We start from the raw sequence: 18,548 nt of genomic DNA on the forward strand, positions 1-18,548 counted from the left end.
TATTACAGGGGCTGAGTCACTGGCTTACTGGTGCTCTTTCATGCCGTCCCTAGGAGGGGTGCGTCACTTGAGTGGGTTGAGTCTCTGACGTGATCTTCCTGTCCGGGTTGGCACCCCCCTCGGGTTTGTGCCATGGGGAGGTCTTCGTGGGTTATATTTGGCCTTGTCTCAGGGTAATAAGTTGGTCGTTGAAGATCAAATCAAATCAAATCAAATTTTATTTGTCACATACACATGGTTAGCAGATGTTAATGCGAGTGTAGCGAAATGCTTGTGCTTCTAGTTCCGACAATGCAGTAATAACCAACAAGTAATCTAGCTAACAATTCCAAAACTACTACCTTATAGACACAAGTGTAAGGGGATAAAGAATATGTACATAAAGATATATGAATGAGTGATGGTACAGAGCGGCATAGGCAAGATACAGTAGATGATATCGAGTACAGTATATACATATGAGATGAGTATGTAAACAAAGTGGCATAGTTAAAGTGGCTAGTGATACATGTATTACATAAAGATGCAGTAGATGATATAGAGTACAGTATATACGTATACAGATGAGATGGATAATGTAGGGTATGTAAACATTATATTAGGTAGCATTGTTTAAAGTGGCTAGTGATATATTTTACATCATTTCCCATCAATTCCCATTATTAAAGTGGCTGCAGTTGAGTCAGTGTGTTGGCAGCAGCCACTCAATGTTAGTGGTGGCTGTTTAACAGTCTGATGGCCTTGAGATAGAAGCTGTTTTTCAGTCTCTCGGTCCCAGCTTTGATGCACCTGTACTGACCTCGCCTTCTGGATGATAGCGGGGTGAACAGGCAGTGGCTCGGGTGGTTGTTGTCCTTGATGATCTTTATGGCCTTCCTGTGACATCGGGTGGTGTAGGTGTCCTGGAGGGCAGGTAGTTTGCCCCCGGTGATGCGTTGTGCAGACCTCACTACCCTGTGGAGAGCCTTACGGTTGTGGGCGGAGCAGTTGCCGTACCAGGCGGTGATACAGCCCGACAGGATGCTCTCGATTGTGCATCTGTAGAAGTTTGTGAGTGCTTTTGGTGACAAGCTGAATTTCTTCAGCCTCCTGAGGTTGAAGAGGCGCTGCTGCGCCTTCTTCACGATGCTGTCTGTGTGGGTGGACCAATTCAGTTTGTCTGTGATGTGTACGCCGAGGAACTTAAAACTTACTACCCTCTCCACTACTGTTCCATCAATGTGGATAGGGGGGTGTTCCCTCTGCTGTTTCCTGAAGTCCACAATCATCTCCTTAGTTTTGTTGACGTTGAGTGTGAGGTTATTTTCCTGACACCACACTCCGAGGGCCCTCACCTCCTCCCTGTAGGCCGTCTCGTCGTTGTTGGTAATCAAGCCTACCACTGTTGTGTCGTCCGCAAACTTGATGATTGAGTCGGAGGCGTGCGTGGCCACGCAGTCGTGGGTGAACAGGGAGTACAGGAGAGGGCTCAGAACGCACCCTTGTGGGGCCCCAGTGTTGAGGATCAGCGGGGTGGAGATGTTGTTGCCTACCCTCACCACCTGGGGGGGGCGGCCCGTCAGGAAGTCCAGTACCCAGTTGCACAGGGCGGGGTCGAGACCCAGGGTCTCGAGCTTGATGACGAGCTTGGAGGGTACTATGGCGTTAAATAACGAGCTGTAGTCGATGAACAGCATTCTCACATAGGTATTCCTCTTGTCCAGATGGGTTAGGGCAGTGTGCAGTGTGGTTGAGATTGCATCGTCTGTGGACCTATTTGGGCGGTAAGCAAATTGGAGTGGGTCTAGGGTGTCAGGTAGGGTGGAGGTGATATGGTCCTTGACTAGTCTCTCAAAGCACTTCATGATGACGGAAGTGAGTGCTACGGGGCGGTAGTCATTTAGCTCAGTTACCTTAGCTTTCTTGGGAACAGGAACAATGGTGGCCCTCTTGAAGCATGTGGGAACAACAGACTGGGATAGGGATTGATTGAATATGTCCGTAAACACACCAGCCAGCTGGTCTGCGCATGCTCTGAGGGCGCGGCTGGGGATGCCGTCTGGGCCTGCAGCCTTGCGAGGGTTGACACGTTTAAATGTTTTCCTCACGTCGGCTGCAGTGAAGGAGAGTCCGCATGTTTTAGTTGCGGGCCGTGTCAGTGGCACTGTATTGTCCTCAAAGCGGGCAAAAAAGTTATTTAGTCTGTCTGGGAGCAAGACATCCTGGTCCACGACGGGGCTGGTTTTCTTTTTGTAATCCGTGATTGACTGTAGACCCTGCCACATACCTCTTGTGTCTGAGCCGTTGAATTGAGATTCTACTTTGTCTCTATACTGACGCTTAGCTTGCTTGATTGCCTTGCTGAGGGAATAGTTACACTGTTTGTATTCGGTCATGTTTCCGGTCACCTTGCCCTGATTAAAAGCAGTGGTTCGCGCTTTCAGTTTCACGCGAATGCTGCCATCAATCCACGGTTTCTGGTTTGCGAATGTTTTAATCGTTGCTATGGGAACGACATCTTCAACGCACGTTCTAATGAACTCGCTCACCGAATCAGCGTATTCGTCAATGTTGTTGTCTGATGCAATACGAAACATATCCCAGTCCACGTGATGGAAGCAGTGTTGGAGTGTGGAATCAGATTGGTCGGACCAGCGTTGAACAGACCTCTAGTGGTGTGGGGGCTGTGCTTTGGCAAAGTGGGTGGGGTTATATTCTGCCTGGTTGGCCCTGTCCGGGGATATAGTCGGACGGTGTCTCCTGACCCCTCCTGTCTCAGCCTCCAGAATTTATGCTGCAATAGTTTGTGTCGGGGGGCTAGGGTCAGGCTGTTATATCTGGAGTACTTCTCCTGTCTTATCCGGTGTCCTGTGTGAATTTAAGTATGCTCCCTCTAATTCTCTCTCTCTTTTTCTCTCTCTCTTTTTCTCTTTCTCTTTCGCTTCTCTCGGAGGACCTAGGACCATGCCTCAGGACTACCTGGCCTGATGACTCGTTGTTGTCCCCAGTCCACCTGGTCGTGCTGCTGCACCAGTTTCAACTGTTCTGCCTGCGGCTATGGAACCCTGACCTGTTCACTGGACGTGCTACCTTTCCCAGACCTGCTGTTTTCAACTCGCTCTCTACCGCACCTGCTGTCTCTAACTCTGAATGATCGGCTATGAAAAGCCAACTGACATTTACTCCTGAGGTGCTGGCCTGTTGCACCCTCTACAACCACTGTGATTATTATTATTTGACCCTGCTGGTCATCTATGAACGTTTGAACATCTTGGCCATGTACTGTTATAATCTCCACCCGGCACAGTCAGAAGAGGACTGGCCACCCCTCAGAGCCTGGTTCCTCTCTACCCAGTACAGCCAGAAGAGGACTGGCCACCCCTCAGAACCTGGTTCCTCTCTACCCAGTACAGCCAGAAGAGGACTAGCCACCCCTCAGAGCCTGGTTCCTCTCTACCCAGTACAGCCAGAAGAGGACTAGCCACCCCTCAGAGCCTGGTTCCTCTCTACCCAGTACAGTCAGAAGAGGACTAGCCACCCCTCAGAGCCTGGTTCCTCTCTACCCAGTACAGTCAGAAGAGGACTAGCCACCCCTCAGAGCCTGGTTCCTCGCTAGGTTTCTTCCTAAGGTTCCTGCCTTTCTAGGGAGTTTTTCCTAGCCAGCGTGCTTCTACCTCTGCATTGCTTGGTGTTTGGGGTTTTAGGCTGGGTTTCTGTGTAGCACTTTGTGACATCGGCTGATGTAAAAAGGGCTTTATAAATACATTTGATTGAATTTGATTGATTGTGAACATTGTCAAGAAGCCAAACCCATCCCACTAGCACATAGAAACTAGAGACCATGAGTAAATTAGTCCCTATAAATGACACCGATTGGCTTATAGGGGGCGCTGTCATACGTAGTCTCACAGCCTATAAACCTTAATATCCGCCACCCCGTTTCACCTAGACCAGTGGTATTTGTACTTTTTCAGTAAGGGACTCCATTCCCATTCCCCCAGAATTACACACAAACCCATCTAATGACACAACCTTTAAATCAGTCAATTTAGATTTTTTTCATCAACAAATAACCTTCAATTAATTTTCCTATTTTTTATCAGTAACAGAAACATTTTATTTGTCTAATTATCTCTAATTATCTCAAACTTTTATAGATTGTCCATTACAATAATCTGTACTCTTACTTTTTTGTTCCTAAATGAAATATATAGACTACATGGCCAGAAGTATGTGGATACCATGGGCATTAATATGTAGCTATAACTACTCCACTCTTCTGGGAAGGCTTTCCACTAGAAAATTGACAAATTGCTGAGGGAACTTGCTTCCATTTAGCCACTAGAACATTAGTGAGGTCGGGCATTGATTTTGGGCGATTAGGCCTGGCTCGCAGTCGGCGTTCCAATTCATCCCAAAGGTGTTCGATGAGGTTTATGCACGGGGGCAGGAAATGGCCTTCCCCAAACTGTTGCCACAAAGTTAGAAGCACAGAATCGTCTAGAATGTCATTATATGCTGTAGCATTAGGATTTCCCATCACTGGAACTAAGGGGCCTAGCCCGAACCATGAAAAACATCCCCAGACCATTATTCATCCACCAAACTTTACACTATGCATTCAGGCAGGTAGCGTTCTCCTGGCATCCCCCAAACCCAGATTCGTCCGTCAGACTGTCAGAAGGTGAAGCGTGATTCATCACGCAAGAGAACGCATTTCCACTGCTCTCTCCACTATGCTTGGCATTGCGCATGTTGATCTTAGGCTTGTGTGCAGCTGCTCGGCCATGGAAACCCATTTCATGAGGCAGTTTGGAACTCTGTAGTGAGTGTTTCAACCGAGGACAGACAATTTTTACGTGCTGCGCACTTCAGCACTTGGCGGTCCTGTTCTGTGAGCTTCTGTGTGGCCTACCACTTCGCAGCTGAGCCATTGTTGCTCCTAGACGTTTCCACTTCACAATAACAACACTTACAGTTGACCAGGGCAGCTCTAGCAGGGCAGAAATTTGACAAACTGACTTGTTGGAAAGGTGGCACCCTATGATGGTGTCACATTGAAAGTCACTGAGATCTTCAGTACATGCCATTCTACTTCCAATGATTTTCCAGGGAGATTGCATGGCTGTTTGCTCGTTTTATACACATGTCAACAACGAGTGTTGTTTTAAATAGCCAAAACCACTCATTTGAATGGGTGTCCACATACTTTTGTATATATAGTGTATATATATATATATATATATATATTTTTTACGACCCCACTGCAGTTCCTCTGCGACCCCTGACTTTGAACACCACCAACAGACTTAAAACTTTGTATGTAGGTGTCGTTCCTCATGCTGAACAGATTTGCCTCAAGGACCCATACAGTCCATTAGGATAGATTTTCCTCCATCTTGGATATCTTGAAAAAACGTATTTTCATGAACCATAAGTTCAAATGATACCAAAGCTAAGGCATTGGTTTAAGAGATGACTGAGTTATTGATAAATCAACCAATCAAATTTTACGTGTCCATTTAAATCCTTTGTAAATCCACTTCACAAGGGCCTATCAACGTGAAACATTTTAAAGTCATCAAGTTTGGCACTATATATATATATACTGTATACATATATATTTTTTAAATAAGGAAATTAATATTAATATGGTCTGGATTAACTTCCTGGGGTTGTACAGCCAACAACCATCTACACTTGCATAGAGTTCTACTCTATATCAACAAGCAAGCAGAACATGAAAAGCCCTCTATTCTAATGTAGTTGGCTGTTGGCACTACATTAATTATAACATTTTTCTGTTGACTGCTCCTTAAGGAGATACCTTGTCCAGATGACTAGTAGCAGGGGCTAATGCAGTGAAAGCACTCAGCTCAGTGCTGATGCCCTATAGAATATGGTTACGTCCCAAATGGCATCCTATTCCCTACATAGTGCACTACTTTTGATCAGAGCCCTAACATTAGTGCACTGTATAGGGAATGAGGTTCCATTTGGGACGCAAGCCTACATCTCTACATCTGTTGCCTGGAGCTAATCAAGACAACTGTGTGTTTATGTACATGAGGCTCTTCTCTTAACTCCCTGGGTCTCAAGCACCCTTAACCCCCTGGGTTTCAAGCATCCTTAACCCCCCTGGGTCTCAAGCACCCTTAACCCCCTGGGTTTCAAGCACCCTTAACCCCCTGGGTTTCAAGCATCCTTAACCCCCTGGGTCTCAAGCATCCTTAACCCCCTGGGTTTCAAGCATCCTTAACCCCCTGGGTCTCAAGCACCCTTAACCCCCTGGGTCTCAAGCACCCTTAACACCCCTGGGTCTCAAGCCCCTGGGTCTCAAGCACCCTTAACCCCCTGGGTCTCAAGCACACTTAACCCCCCTGGGTCTCAAGCACCCTTAACCCCCCTGGGTCTCAAGCACCCTTAACCCCCCTGGGTCTCAAGCATAGAGTATTCTTTAGTATTTTAACACAGGAGAGTACCTTAGTATTGATCCTGGCTGTTCTGGGGAATGGGATTGTCTTTCAAAGGGGGGACCAGAGGGACATCTAGGAGGTGAAATATCCAGCAGCGCCAATGGTTTACTGTAGCAGGAAATCTACTCTGTTCTAATAGAGCTCAGTGATGAGATACTGTAGCAGGAAATCTACTCTGTTCCAATAGAGCTCAGTGATGAGATACAGTAGCAGGAAATCTACTCTGTTCTAATAGAGCTCAGTGATGAGATACTGTAGCAGGAAATCTACTCTGTTCTAATAGAGCTCAGTGATGAGATACTGTAGCAGGAAATCTACTCTGTTCTACATAGATGTAGACTCCACAACATAGAGATTGATACATCTTTATGCTCTACAACCACACACACGCACACACACATACACACACCCTACCGCCTCAACCATACATAGCCACTCTCCATATCCTTTGTTAACATCTTCCAGTAAACTGTTTTGTCTTTCATTGTTCCTTCCTCTCCTCTCTCCTTTCCTCTCCTCTCTCTCCTCTCACTCCTTTCTCGCTCATTTCTCTCTCCTCTCTCTCCTTTCCTCTCCTTTCTCTCCTCTCCTCTCCTCTCCTTTCCCCCCCTTCTCCTCTCTCTCCTTTCTTCTTTCTTCTCCTTTCTCCTTTCTCTCCTCTCTTTCTCCACTCTCCTCCTTTCTCTCTCCACTCCTTTCTCGCTCATTTCTCTCTCCTCTCTCTCCTTTCCTCTCCTTTCTCTCCCTCTCCTCCTTTCTCGCTCATTTCTCTCTCCTCTCTCCTTTCCTCTCCCTTTCTCTCCTCTCTCTCTCCTTTCTTCTCCTTTCTCCTCTCTCCACTCCTCTCCTTTCTCTCTCCTCTCCTCTCCTCTCTCTCTCCTCTCCTCTCCTCTCCTTTCTCTCCTCTCCTTTCCCCCCCCTTCTCCTCTCTCTCCTTTCTTCTCCTTTCTCTATCCTCTCTCTCCACTCTCTCCTTTCTCTCCTTCTCTCTCCTCTCTCCTTTCCTCTCCTTCTCTCTCCTCTCTCCTCTCTCCTCTCTCCTTTCCTCTCCTTTCCTCTCCTCTCTCCTTTCCTCTCCTTCCCTCTCCTCTCTCTTTTCTCTCTCCTATCTCCCTCTCATCTCTCCTCTCTCCTTTCCTCTCCTTTCCTCTCCTTCCCTCTCCTCTCTCCTTTCTCTCTCCTTCCCTCTCCTCTATCCTCTCTCTCCTCTCCTCTCTCTCCTTTCTCTCTCCTCTCTCTCCTCTCTCCACAGCTTGGATCAAGAGGTAAACACTCACACAGACTGAGGAAGGCAACAGAGATCTGGTAAAGAAGGGGCGGCTACATGCACAGTTGTGTTTGTCTGTAGAAGACCAGAGTATCAGAAGGAACCATGAATTTTGTGATGAAGCAAGCCTTAGGTGGTAAGTACTGTATACGCTGCTATATGAACGTGTCAATATTATGGACTGAACATTTGTTTGAGATGCGATCTGATGTTTGTACTCAGGGGAGCACGTACCTCTTGACATCTTGATCTTTGTATCAAAGTACAAATGTATTGCTCTAGAAAATACAAACTGAATTTGGAAGAACTGCTAAACTATAAACAAATCAAACAAGCTGCCTGGTAAACTTATTGTAGACAATATACTATAATGTAAAGCAATGATCACTATCAAGGAATTAAACGGTTACAATTTATGACCAGTTTCTGGTTTTAGGTCTCAGAGGGAAGCAATAGTCAACTCAAACTATAGACTCAGATACTCCTCCATCATTTATATTTATAGTCATCTCAACCTCTGATACAGCTCCATCGTTTATATCTATATGCTGTGTAGATTAACTTGTCACTGTGGATGAACTCTGGCTAAAGGTCAGTGCATTGTTAAAATCAACATCCTGATTGGGATTAATCGGTGGGATGACTATGGGTAGTCAAATTAAAAGTATACCTCGTCTGTCAATCCTAATCCCCCTCTCCTCTGACAGGCTTGGAGCAAATTGCCTTTCTGGAAGAGGCTGTGGCCATGCGGTGACCTTTCCTTTGGTTGGTCTGGCCTGGGTGCAGAATGTAATTTCATTGGGCTGGAAATGGGGGATTGATGGGGGCCTGAGGTTGCAGCTGGGGACTGGGGGGATGGGGGATGGGGGACTGGTGGGCCGGGGGGCTGGGTGGCTGGGGTTGTGCTGGGGGGCTGGAGGTCTGGGGGACTGGGTGGGGGGTTGTGCTGGGGGGCCTGGGGGAGGGGACTGGGGGGCCAGGGGACTGGGGACTGGGGGGGGGATGGGGACTGGTGGGCCGGGGGACTGGATGGCTGGGGTTGTGCTGGAGGGCTGGAGGTCTGTGGGACTGGGGGGCCAGGAGACTGGGGGCTTTATTCAGATAAGACTTGAAAATATTAAGTAAGGTTCTATCTACATTTTTGTCAAAATGAAGTTACCATTTTCTGTTCAATGTTCTTTTCCTACAGTATATAGTACTCTAAATACCTTAATTCATGTTGTTAAGTTCAAAAGAATACAATATAAAAATTACTGACACCATTCAAACCAATGGGCTCCCGAGTGGCGCAGCAGTCTAAGTCACTGTCTCTCAGTGCTAAAGGCGTCACTACAGACACCCTGGTTCAAATCCAGGTTGTATCACAACCGGCCGTGATTGGGAGTCCCATAGGGCGGTGCGTCATTTGGCCCAGCGTCGTTCGGGTTTGGCCGGTGTAGGCCATCATTGTAAATAAGAATTTGTTCTTAACTGACTTGCCTAGATATATATATATATTTTTTTAATTTAAAGCCAATTATCTCAGATTCATCATTTTACAAATATAACCTTTTAGTCCCAAGATCTCAATGTCAAAATAGTACATTCTAAATAGTACATTCTAAATAGTACATTCTAAATAAATACATTCTAAATAGTACATTCTGTGCAATAACATAAAGTCCTATTTTCCCACTTCTCCATCACATTTAGCTTTGACTGATATCATTGGAAATAAAGTGGATGTGATGTGTTGCTTGCATCCACCATCTCACACAGATCTCCGTATGGATCCCTGCCTCTGGCATGGGATTGCTTTGCATCGCTGCATAGTTAATTAGATATTGGTTCATCGGGCTCTCTGACTGACCACAATAGATTAGCAGGGAGTGCTATTTGCGTGCCTGTTTCAATCAGTCTCCAGACAGACAGACAGGCGGCCGAGCAGTAACTACAGCAGGTCATAACATGGAGAGAAGACTAAAGCCCTGTTTATACCTGGGTCTAACATGCATCCTTTGTCCTGAACTCATCCACATTCTGATTGTGGACACATTTTCAGACAGGTGTAGATGTTTAAAAGATGCATTATGATCTGATTGTGATCAGATCTTCCTGACCACCTCTGGAGGTGAAAACCTTTAAATCATCATCATCTCGCCTTCTAAAATCATTGGTGTCACCATTGACTTATGGCATCAATATGTGTCTTCAAATAAATAAATAATTCAGACCTTTTGCTATGAGACTCGAAATCAAGCTCAGGTGCATCCTGTTTCTATTGATCATCCTTGAGATGTTTCTACAACTTGATTAGAGCCCACCTGTGGTAAATTCAATCGATTGGACATGATTTGGAAAGGCACACACCTGTCTATATAAGGTCCCACGGTTGACAGTGCATGTCAGAGCAAAAACCAAGCCATGAGGTCGAGGGAATTGTCTGTGGAGCTCCGAGACAGGATTGTGTCGAGGCACAGATCCCGGGAAGGGTACCAAAAAATGTCTGCAGCATTAAAGGTCCCCAATAACACAGTGGCCGCCATCATTCTTAAATGGAAGAAGTTATGAATCACCAAGACTCTTCCAAGAGCTGGTCGCCCGGACAAACTGAGCAATCAGGGGTGAAGGGCCTTGGTCCAGGAGGTGACCAAGAACCTGATGGTCACTCTGACAGCGCTCCAGAGTTCCTCTGTGGAGATGGGAGAACCTTCCAGAAGGACAACCATCTCTGCAGCACTCCACCAATCAGGCCTTGGAGTTTGCCAAGAGGCACCTAAAGACTCTCAGACAATGAGAAACAAGATTCTCTGAGTGGATCAAACCAAGATTGAACTCTTTGGCCTGAATGCCAAGTATCACGTCTGGATGAAAACTGGCACCATTGTTACGGTGAAGCATGGTGGTGGCAGCATTATGCTGTGGGGATGTTTTTCAGTGGCAGGGACTGGGAGACTAGTCAGGATCGAGGAAAATATGAATGGAGCAAAGTACAGAGAGATCCTTGATGAAAACCTGCTCCAGAGCACTCAGGACCTCCGGACCTCAGACTGGAGCAAATGTTCACCTTCCAACAGGACAACGACCCAAGCACACAACCAAGACAACGCAGGAGTGGCTTCGGGACAAGTCCATGAATGTCCTTGAGTGGCCCAGCCAGAGCCTTGAACCCGATCTAACATCTCTGGAGAGACTTAAAAATAGCTGTGCAGCGACGCTCCACATCCAACTTGACAGAGTTTGAGAGGATCTACAGAGAGGAATGGGAGAAACTCCCCAAATTCAGGTGTGCCAAGCTTGTTGCGTCATACCCAAGAAGACACAAGGCTGTAATCGCTGCCAAAGTTGCTTCAACAAAGTACCAAGTAAAGGGTCTGAATACCTCTACTTTTGTACATTTGCAAACATTTCTAAACCTGTTTTCGCTTTTTCATTATGGGGCATTGTGATGCCATTATGGGGCATTGTGATGCCATTATGGGGTATTGTGATGCCATTATGGGGCATTGTGATGTCATTATGGGGCATTGTTTGTAGATTGAGCTTTTTTACATTTTTATTTAATACATTTTAGAATGAGGCTGTAACGTAACAAACTGTGGAGAAAGTCAAGGGGTCTGAACTCTTTCTGAGGACACTGTAGGTGTCCCAGATGGAACCCTATTCCCTATATAGTGCACTACTTTTGACCAGGTCTCATAAGTCTCTGGTCAAAAGAAGTGCACTATGTAAGAAATAGGGTGCCCCTAACTATAGTACAACTTCATGAGCTCTTCGTGATACTGGTGATCATTTTTAAAAGTTCATCCCAAAGTGTCCAACATTTAAGTTTACTTTTGACACACGAGAGCATGATTTACCAATGAGGGCCATCCATTATTCAAATGAGCTCCATCCCCCCCCCCCAATCCCTAACAAATTATTCAGCAGCGTCAGTGTTCCGACTAGCAGACTGTGGAAGCCGATGGGCCATGTTCCCTGTTTTCTCTCTCTCTCGGTCTCTCTCTCTCTGTGTGTCTCTCTCTCTGTGTCTCTGTTTCTCACTAGACTAGACAAAAAACGTTGTGTGCCATGCAGTCTAAGGGTTACTTATGGTGATTCATAAGAGGTGACATCCAGTCTGGGACAAACCATCCTCTGAATGTATTAAACAAGAGCTTTGTGAGATTATATAATAAAGGAATGACCATCAAGAGCAAAGAGTGTATGAAGGGAGGCCACTCTACCTCCAAAAATGCATTATTTGTGTGCAAGGAAAATGAGTGACCCAACTACTAATGTAATGTTGTAGGACAAGCTGGACACGTGGGACGGGGAAGATGTGTGCAAGGAAAATGAGTGACCCAACTACTAATGTAATGTTGTAGGACAAGCTGGACACGTGGGACGGGGAAGATGTACTAATGTAATGTTGTAGGACAAGGAAAAAGATGAAGTGACCCAACTACTAATGTAATGTTGTAGGACAAGCTGGACACGTGGGACGGGGAAGATGTGTGCAAGGAAAATTAGGGACCCAACTACTAATGTAATGTTGTAGGACAAGCTGGACACGTGGGACGGGGAAGATGTGTGCAAGGAAAATTAGGGACCCAACTACTAATGTAATGTTGTAGGACAAGCTGGACACGTGGGACGGGGAAGATGTGTGCAAGGAAAATTAGGGACCCAACTACTAATGTAATGTTGTAGGACAAGCTGGACACGTGGGACGGGGAAGATGACACATGACAGTGATATCCAATGGAGAGAGACTGTCTAATTTAATGATAACATGTATACACTAGGACTCCCGAGTGGCGCAGCAGTTTAAGGCACTGGATCTCAGTGCTTGAGGCGTCACTACAGACACCATGGTTCGAAATCCAAGCTGTATCACAACCGGCCGTAATTGGGAGTCCCAAGGGAGGCGCACAAGTGGCCCAGTGTCGTCCGGGTTTGGCCGGGGTAGGCCGTCATTGAAAATAAGTATTTGTTCTTAATTGACTTGCCTAGTTAAATAAAGGTTCAAATTAAAGTACATTTGACATACCCACGTAGCACCACAGCTACACCTTTATCTAAAGGCCCAATACAGCCGTTTTAATCTCAATATCAAATCATTTCTGGTTAACAATGATGAACCTTACTGTGATTGTTTTCAAATAAAATGGTCAAAAATAAACAAAAAATGCTTCTTAGCAGAAAGCAATTTCTCAAGCAATAATTTTGCTAGGACTGTCTGGGAGTGGTCTGAGTGAGGAGGGTAAAACTGAAAACTAGCTGTTATTGGCAGAGAAGTTTTGAACTCTCTTTCTGATTGGTCTGGTGATGTCACCCGACAGGCCAAAACTTCATCCCACCAAAAAGGGGTGAAGCATTTTTTTCAAGCACTGAAAGGGCATTATCATCATTTTCACAATTTCACAGTATCATTCCAACCTTATAGTGTGGAAATATACACTGCTCAAAAAAATAAAGGGAACACTTAAACAACACAATGTAACTCCAAGTCAATCACACTTCTGTGAAATCAAACTGTCCACTTAGGAAGCAACACTGATTGACAATAACATGCTGTTGTGCAAATGGAATAGACAACAGTTGGAAAGTATAGGCAATTAGCAAGACACCCCCAATAAAGGAGTGGTTCTGCAGGTGATAACCACAGACCACTTCTCAGTTCCTATGCTTCCTGGCTGATGTTTTGGTCACTTTTGAATGCTGGCGGTGCTTTCACTCTAGTGGTAGCATGAGACGGAGTCTACAACCCACACAAGTGGCTCAGGTAGTGCAGCTCATCCAGGATGGCACATCAATGCGAGCTGTGGCAAGAAGGTTTGCTGTGTCTGTCAGCGTAGTGTCCAGAGCATGGAGGCGCTACCAGGAGACAGGCCAGTACATCAGGAGACGTGGAGGAGGCCGTAGGAGGGCAACAACCAAGCAGCAGCACTGCTACCTCTGCCTTTGTGCAAGGAGGAGCAGGAGGAGCACTGCCAGAGCCCTGCAAAATGACCTCCAGCAGGCCACAAATGTGCATGTGTCTGCTCAAACGGTCAGAAACAGACTCCATGAGGGTGGTATGAGGGCCCGACGTCCACAGGTGGGGGTTGTGCTTACAGCCCAACACCGTGCAGGACGTTTGGCATTTGCCAGATAACACCAAGATTGGCAAATTTGCCACTGGCGCCCTGTGCTCTTCACAGATGAAAGCAGGTTCATACTGAGCACATGTGACAGACATGACAGTCTAGCGTCACCGTGGAGAACGTTCTGCTGTCTGCAACATCCTCCAGCATGAACGGTTTGGCGGTGGGTCAGTCATGGTGTGGGGTGGCATTTCTTTGGGGAGCCGCACAGCCCTGCATGTGCTCGCCAGAGGTAGCCTTACTGCCATTAGGTACCGAGATGAGATCCTCAGACCCCTTATGAGACCATATGCTGGTGCGGTTGGCCCTGGGTTTCTCCTAATGCAAGACAATGCTAGACCTCATGTGGCTGGAGTGTGTCAGCAGTTCCTGCAAGAGGAAGGCATTGATTCTATGGACTGGCCCGCCCGTTCCCCAGACCTGAATCCAATTGAGCACATCTGGGACATCATGTCTCGCTCCATCCACCAACGCCACGTTGCACCACAGACTGTCCAGGAGTTGGCGGATGCTTTAGTCCAGGTCTGGGAGGAGATCCCTCAGGAGACCATCCATCACCTCATCAGGAGCATGCCCAGGCATTGTAGGTAGGTCATACAGGCACATGGAGGCCACACACACTACTGAGCCTCATTTTGACTTGTTTTAAGGACATTACATCAACGTTGGATCAGCCTGTAGTGTGGTTTTCCACTTTAATGTTGAGTGTGACTCCAAATCCAGACCTCCATGGGTTGATACATTTGAATTCCATTGATAACTTTTGTGTGATTTTGTTGTCAGCGCATTCAACTATGTAAAGAAAAAAGTATTTAATAAGAATATTTCATTCATTCAGATCTAGGATGTGTTATTTTAGTGTTCCCTTTATTTTTTTGAGCAGTGTATATAAAACACAGGAAAATCACATTTTTGACTGCACTGGTCCTGAATGGTGGAACACCATCTTTATTTATACTGTATACAATACACATTGCATTCATAGCCACAGTTTATGGGAATCTCACTAAGACCACCCTCTCTTTTTACTTTAAAGACATAAATGGACCTTAACTGAATTAGCATAGGCCTAATTGATTAATATCTCATTCTTGAAACTTGAAAGTACCATTCGCGTGCTAAGAAGGGAATTCACCACTCTTCATTAAATCAAGATCAAGACCTTTACTTGGAGAGATGATCATGCAGTATATGTGACCCAAGCAGTATCAAAGACATGAATAATAATTCCATTAGGGTGCAACGTTCAGAACATTGCAAATCTCAAACTGTAAACCGGCTAAAGCGCGGGAACCTATAGAGCCGGCTAAAGCGCGGGAACCTATAGAGCCGGCTAAAGCGTGGGAACCTATAGAGCCGGCTAAAGCGTGGGAACCTATAGAGCCGGCTAAAGCGTGGGAACCTATAGAGCCGGCTAAAGCGTGGGAACCTATAGAGCCGGCTAAAGCGTGGGAACCTATAGAGCCGGCTAAAGCGTGGGAACCTATAGAGCCGGCTAAAGCGTGGGAACCTATAGAGCCGGCTAAAGCGCGGAACCTATAGAGCCGGCTAAAGCGTGGGAACCTATATAGCCGGCTAAAGCGTGGGAACCTATAGAGCCGGCTAAAGCGTGGGAACCTATAGAGCCGGCTAAAGCGTGGGAACCTATAGAGCCGGCTAAAGCGCGGGAACCTATAGAGCCGGCTAAAGCGCGGGAACCTATAGAGCCGGCTAAAGCGCGGGAACCTATAGAGCCGGCTAAAGCGCGGGAACCTATAGAGCCAGCTGAGGCGCGGGAGCCTGGCGAGGCATGGCGAGCCGGCCAAGGCGCAGGAGCCTGGCAAGGCATGGCTCCCGCGCCTCGGCCGGTTCGTCAGGCTCCCGAGCCTCGGCCGGCTCGTCAGGCTCCCGCGCCTCGGCCGGCACGTCAGGCTCCCGAGCCTCGGCCGGCGCGTCAGGCTCCCACGCCTCGGCCGGTTCGTCAGGCTCCCGAGCCTCGGCCGGCTTGTCAGGCTCCCGCACCTCGGCCGGCTCGTCAGGCTCCCGCGCCTCGGCCGTCTCGTCAATTGTGCAAGTTCTCCCACTTAAAAAGATGAGAGGCCTGTAATTTGTACACTTCAACTATGACAGACAAAATTAGAAAGAAAAAAATCACATTGTAGGATTTTTTATGAATTTATTTGCAAATTATGGTGGAAAATAAGTATTTGGTCACCTACAAACAAGCAAGATTTCTGGCTCTCACAGACCTATAACTTCTTCTTTAAGAGGCTCCTCTGTCCTTCACTCGTTACCTGTATTAATGGCACCTGTTTGAACTTGTTATCAGTATAAAAGACACCTGTCCACAGCCTCAAACAGTCACACTCCAAACTCCACTATGGCCAAGACCAAAGAGCTGTCAAAGGACACCAGAAACAAAATTGTAGACCTGCACCAGGCTGGGAAGACTGAATCTGCAATAGGTAAGCAGCTTCATTTGAAGAAATCAACTGTGGGAGCAATTATTAGGAAATGGAAGACATACATACCACTGATAATCTCCCTAGATCTGGGGCTCCACGCAAGATCTCACACCGTGGGGTCAAAATGATCACAAGAACGGTGAGCAAAAATCCCAGAACCACACGGGGGGACCTAGTGAATGACCTGCAGAGAGCTGGGACCAAAGTAACAAAGCCTACCATCAGTAACACACTACGCCGCCAGGGACTCAAATCCTGCAGTGCCAGACGTGTCCCCCTGCTTAAGCCAGTACATGTCCAGGCCCGTCTGAAGTTTGCTAGAGAGTATTTGGATGATCCAGAAGAAGATTGGGAGAATGTCATATGGTCAGATGAAACCAAAATAGAACTTTTTGGTAAAAACTCAACTCGTCGTGTTTGGAGGACAAAGGATGCTGAGTTGCATCCAAAGAACACCATACCTACTGTGAAGCATGGGGGTGGAAACATCATGCTTTGGGGCTGTTTTTCTGCAAAGGGACCAGGACGACTGATCCGTGTAAAGGAAAGAATGAATGGGGCCATGTATCGTGAGATTTTGAGTGAACACCTCCTTCCATCAGCAAGGGCATTGAAGATGAAACGTGGCTGGGTCTTTCAGCATGACAATGATCCCAAACACACCACCCGGGCAATGAAGGAGTGGCTTCGTAAGAAGCATTTCAAGGTCCCAGAGTGGCCTAGCCAGTCTCCAGATCTCAACCCCATAGAAAATCTTTGGAGGGAGTTGAAAGTCCATGTTGCCCAGCAACAGCCCCAAAACATCACTGCTCTAGAGGAGATCTGCATGGAGGAATGGGCCAAAATACCAGCAACAGTGTGTGAAACCTTGTGAAGACTTACAGAAAACGTTTGACCTCTGTCATTGCCAACAAAGGGTATATAACAAAGTATTGAGAAACTTTTGTTATTGACCAAATACTTATTTTCCACCATAATTTGCAAATAAATTCATAAAAAATCCTAGGTGATTTTCTGGATTTTTTTTCTCATTTTGTCTGTCATAGTTGAAGTGTACCTATGATTAAAATTACAGGCCTCTTTTATCTTTTTAAGTGGGAGAACTTGCACAATTGGTGGCTGACGAAATACTTTTTTGCCCCACTGTATAGGGAAGGTAATCAAGCAGGTGATGGAGTCCAGGTGAGTCTGATGAGGCGCTGGTGCGTGTAACTATGTGCGTAATAATGAGCAGCCTGGTGACCTGGCGTGCCGGAGAGGGAGGATACGTGACAGTACCCCCTCCCTGACACGCGGCTCCAGCTGCAGAACACCGACCAGAGGGAAGGTCCCGGGGACCAGGAGGCATGGGAGCCTGACGAGCCAGCTGAGGGATCCCCGGTTGCTACGGTAGCGACACCCGGACCCGACATCACCTACACTAACAAAAAAACACTCCCTGATGCTTCCCCTTGGGTGAGGCGTTATTCTGTAACGTGGGACGCTGGGAGTCAGGAAGCAAGTTCAGGGAGAGAATCATTTAAGAAATATACGAACATGGAACAAACCAAGAAACAGGAAAAGCATACAGACATGAAACAAAAACAGAACCAATAACGCCTGAGGAAAGAACCAAAAGGAGTGACAGATATAGGGGAGGTTATCAGGAAGGGGATGGAGTCCAGGTGAGTGTCATGAGGCACAGGTGCACGTAACGATAGTGACAGGTATGCGTAATAATGAGAGAACTGGTGACAACGAGCACCAGAGAGGGGGAGAGGGAGTAGACGTGACAGTTGTTTACATTTATCATGGGGTAGTAGTGCCGTAGTCCGTGGGGGCTATACATTTGAAAGCAGTTGGGCGCTAACAGTGCTCCAGAGTGACCTTTAACCCTGCTCTCCAGGTGCTCCAGAGTGACCTTTAACCCTGTTCTCCAGGTGCTCCAGAGTGACCTTTAACCCTGCTCTCCAGGGGCTCCAGAGTGACCTTTAACCCTGCTCTCCAGGTGCTCCAGAGTGACCTTTAACCCTGCTCTCCAGGTGCTCCAGAGTGACCTTTAACCCTGCTCTCCAGGTGCTCCAGAGTGACCTTTAACCCTGTACTCCAGGGGTTCCAGAGTGACCTTTAACCCTGCTCTCCAGGTGCTCCAGAGTGACCTTTAACCCTGCTCTCCAGGGGCATCTATTGGCTCCTGGTGGCCAGTAACTTCTTGTGTCAGAGTAGTAACTTGGCCTGCGGCCAGCCTCTTTCTGTGTCAGAGCAGTAACTTGGACTGCGGCCAGCTTCATCCTGT

The 18,548-nt window shown here is 46.9% G+C and overlaps 1 protein-coding gene across 1 annotated transcript in view; it reads left to right on the forward strand.

Annotated features, from left to right (window-relative positions):
- The window catches only part of LOC112257053 (complexin-2), a 52,660-nt gene that overhangs the window by 28,206 nt on the left and 5,906 nt on the right, over positions 1–18,548 (forward strand). The window contains exon 2 of the mRNA XM_042326079.1: positions 7,708–7,858. Coding sequence (XP_042182013.1) covers positions 7,828–7,858 — 31 coding nt within the window. The 5' untranslated portion in view covers positions 7,708–7,827. The remainder of the gene's footprint in view (positions 1–7,707; positions 7,859–18,548) is intronic.

This window comes from Oncorhynchus tshawytscha, linkage group LG08 (assembly GCF_018296145.1).
Source record: "Oncorhynchus tshawytscha isolate Ot180627B linkage group LG08, Otsh_v2.0, whole genome shotgun sequence".
In the NCBI taxonomy this organism is placed as follows: domain Eukaryota; kingdom Metazoa; phylum Chordata; class Actinopteri; order Salmoniformes; family Salmonidae; genus Oncorhynchus; species Oncorhynchus tshawytscha.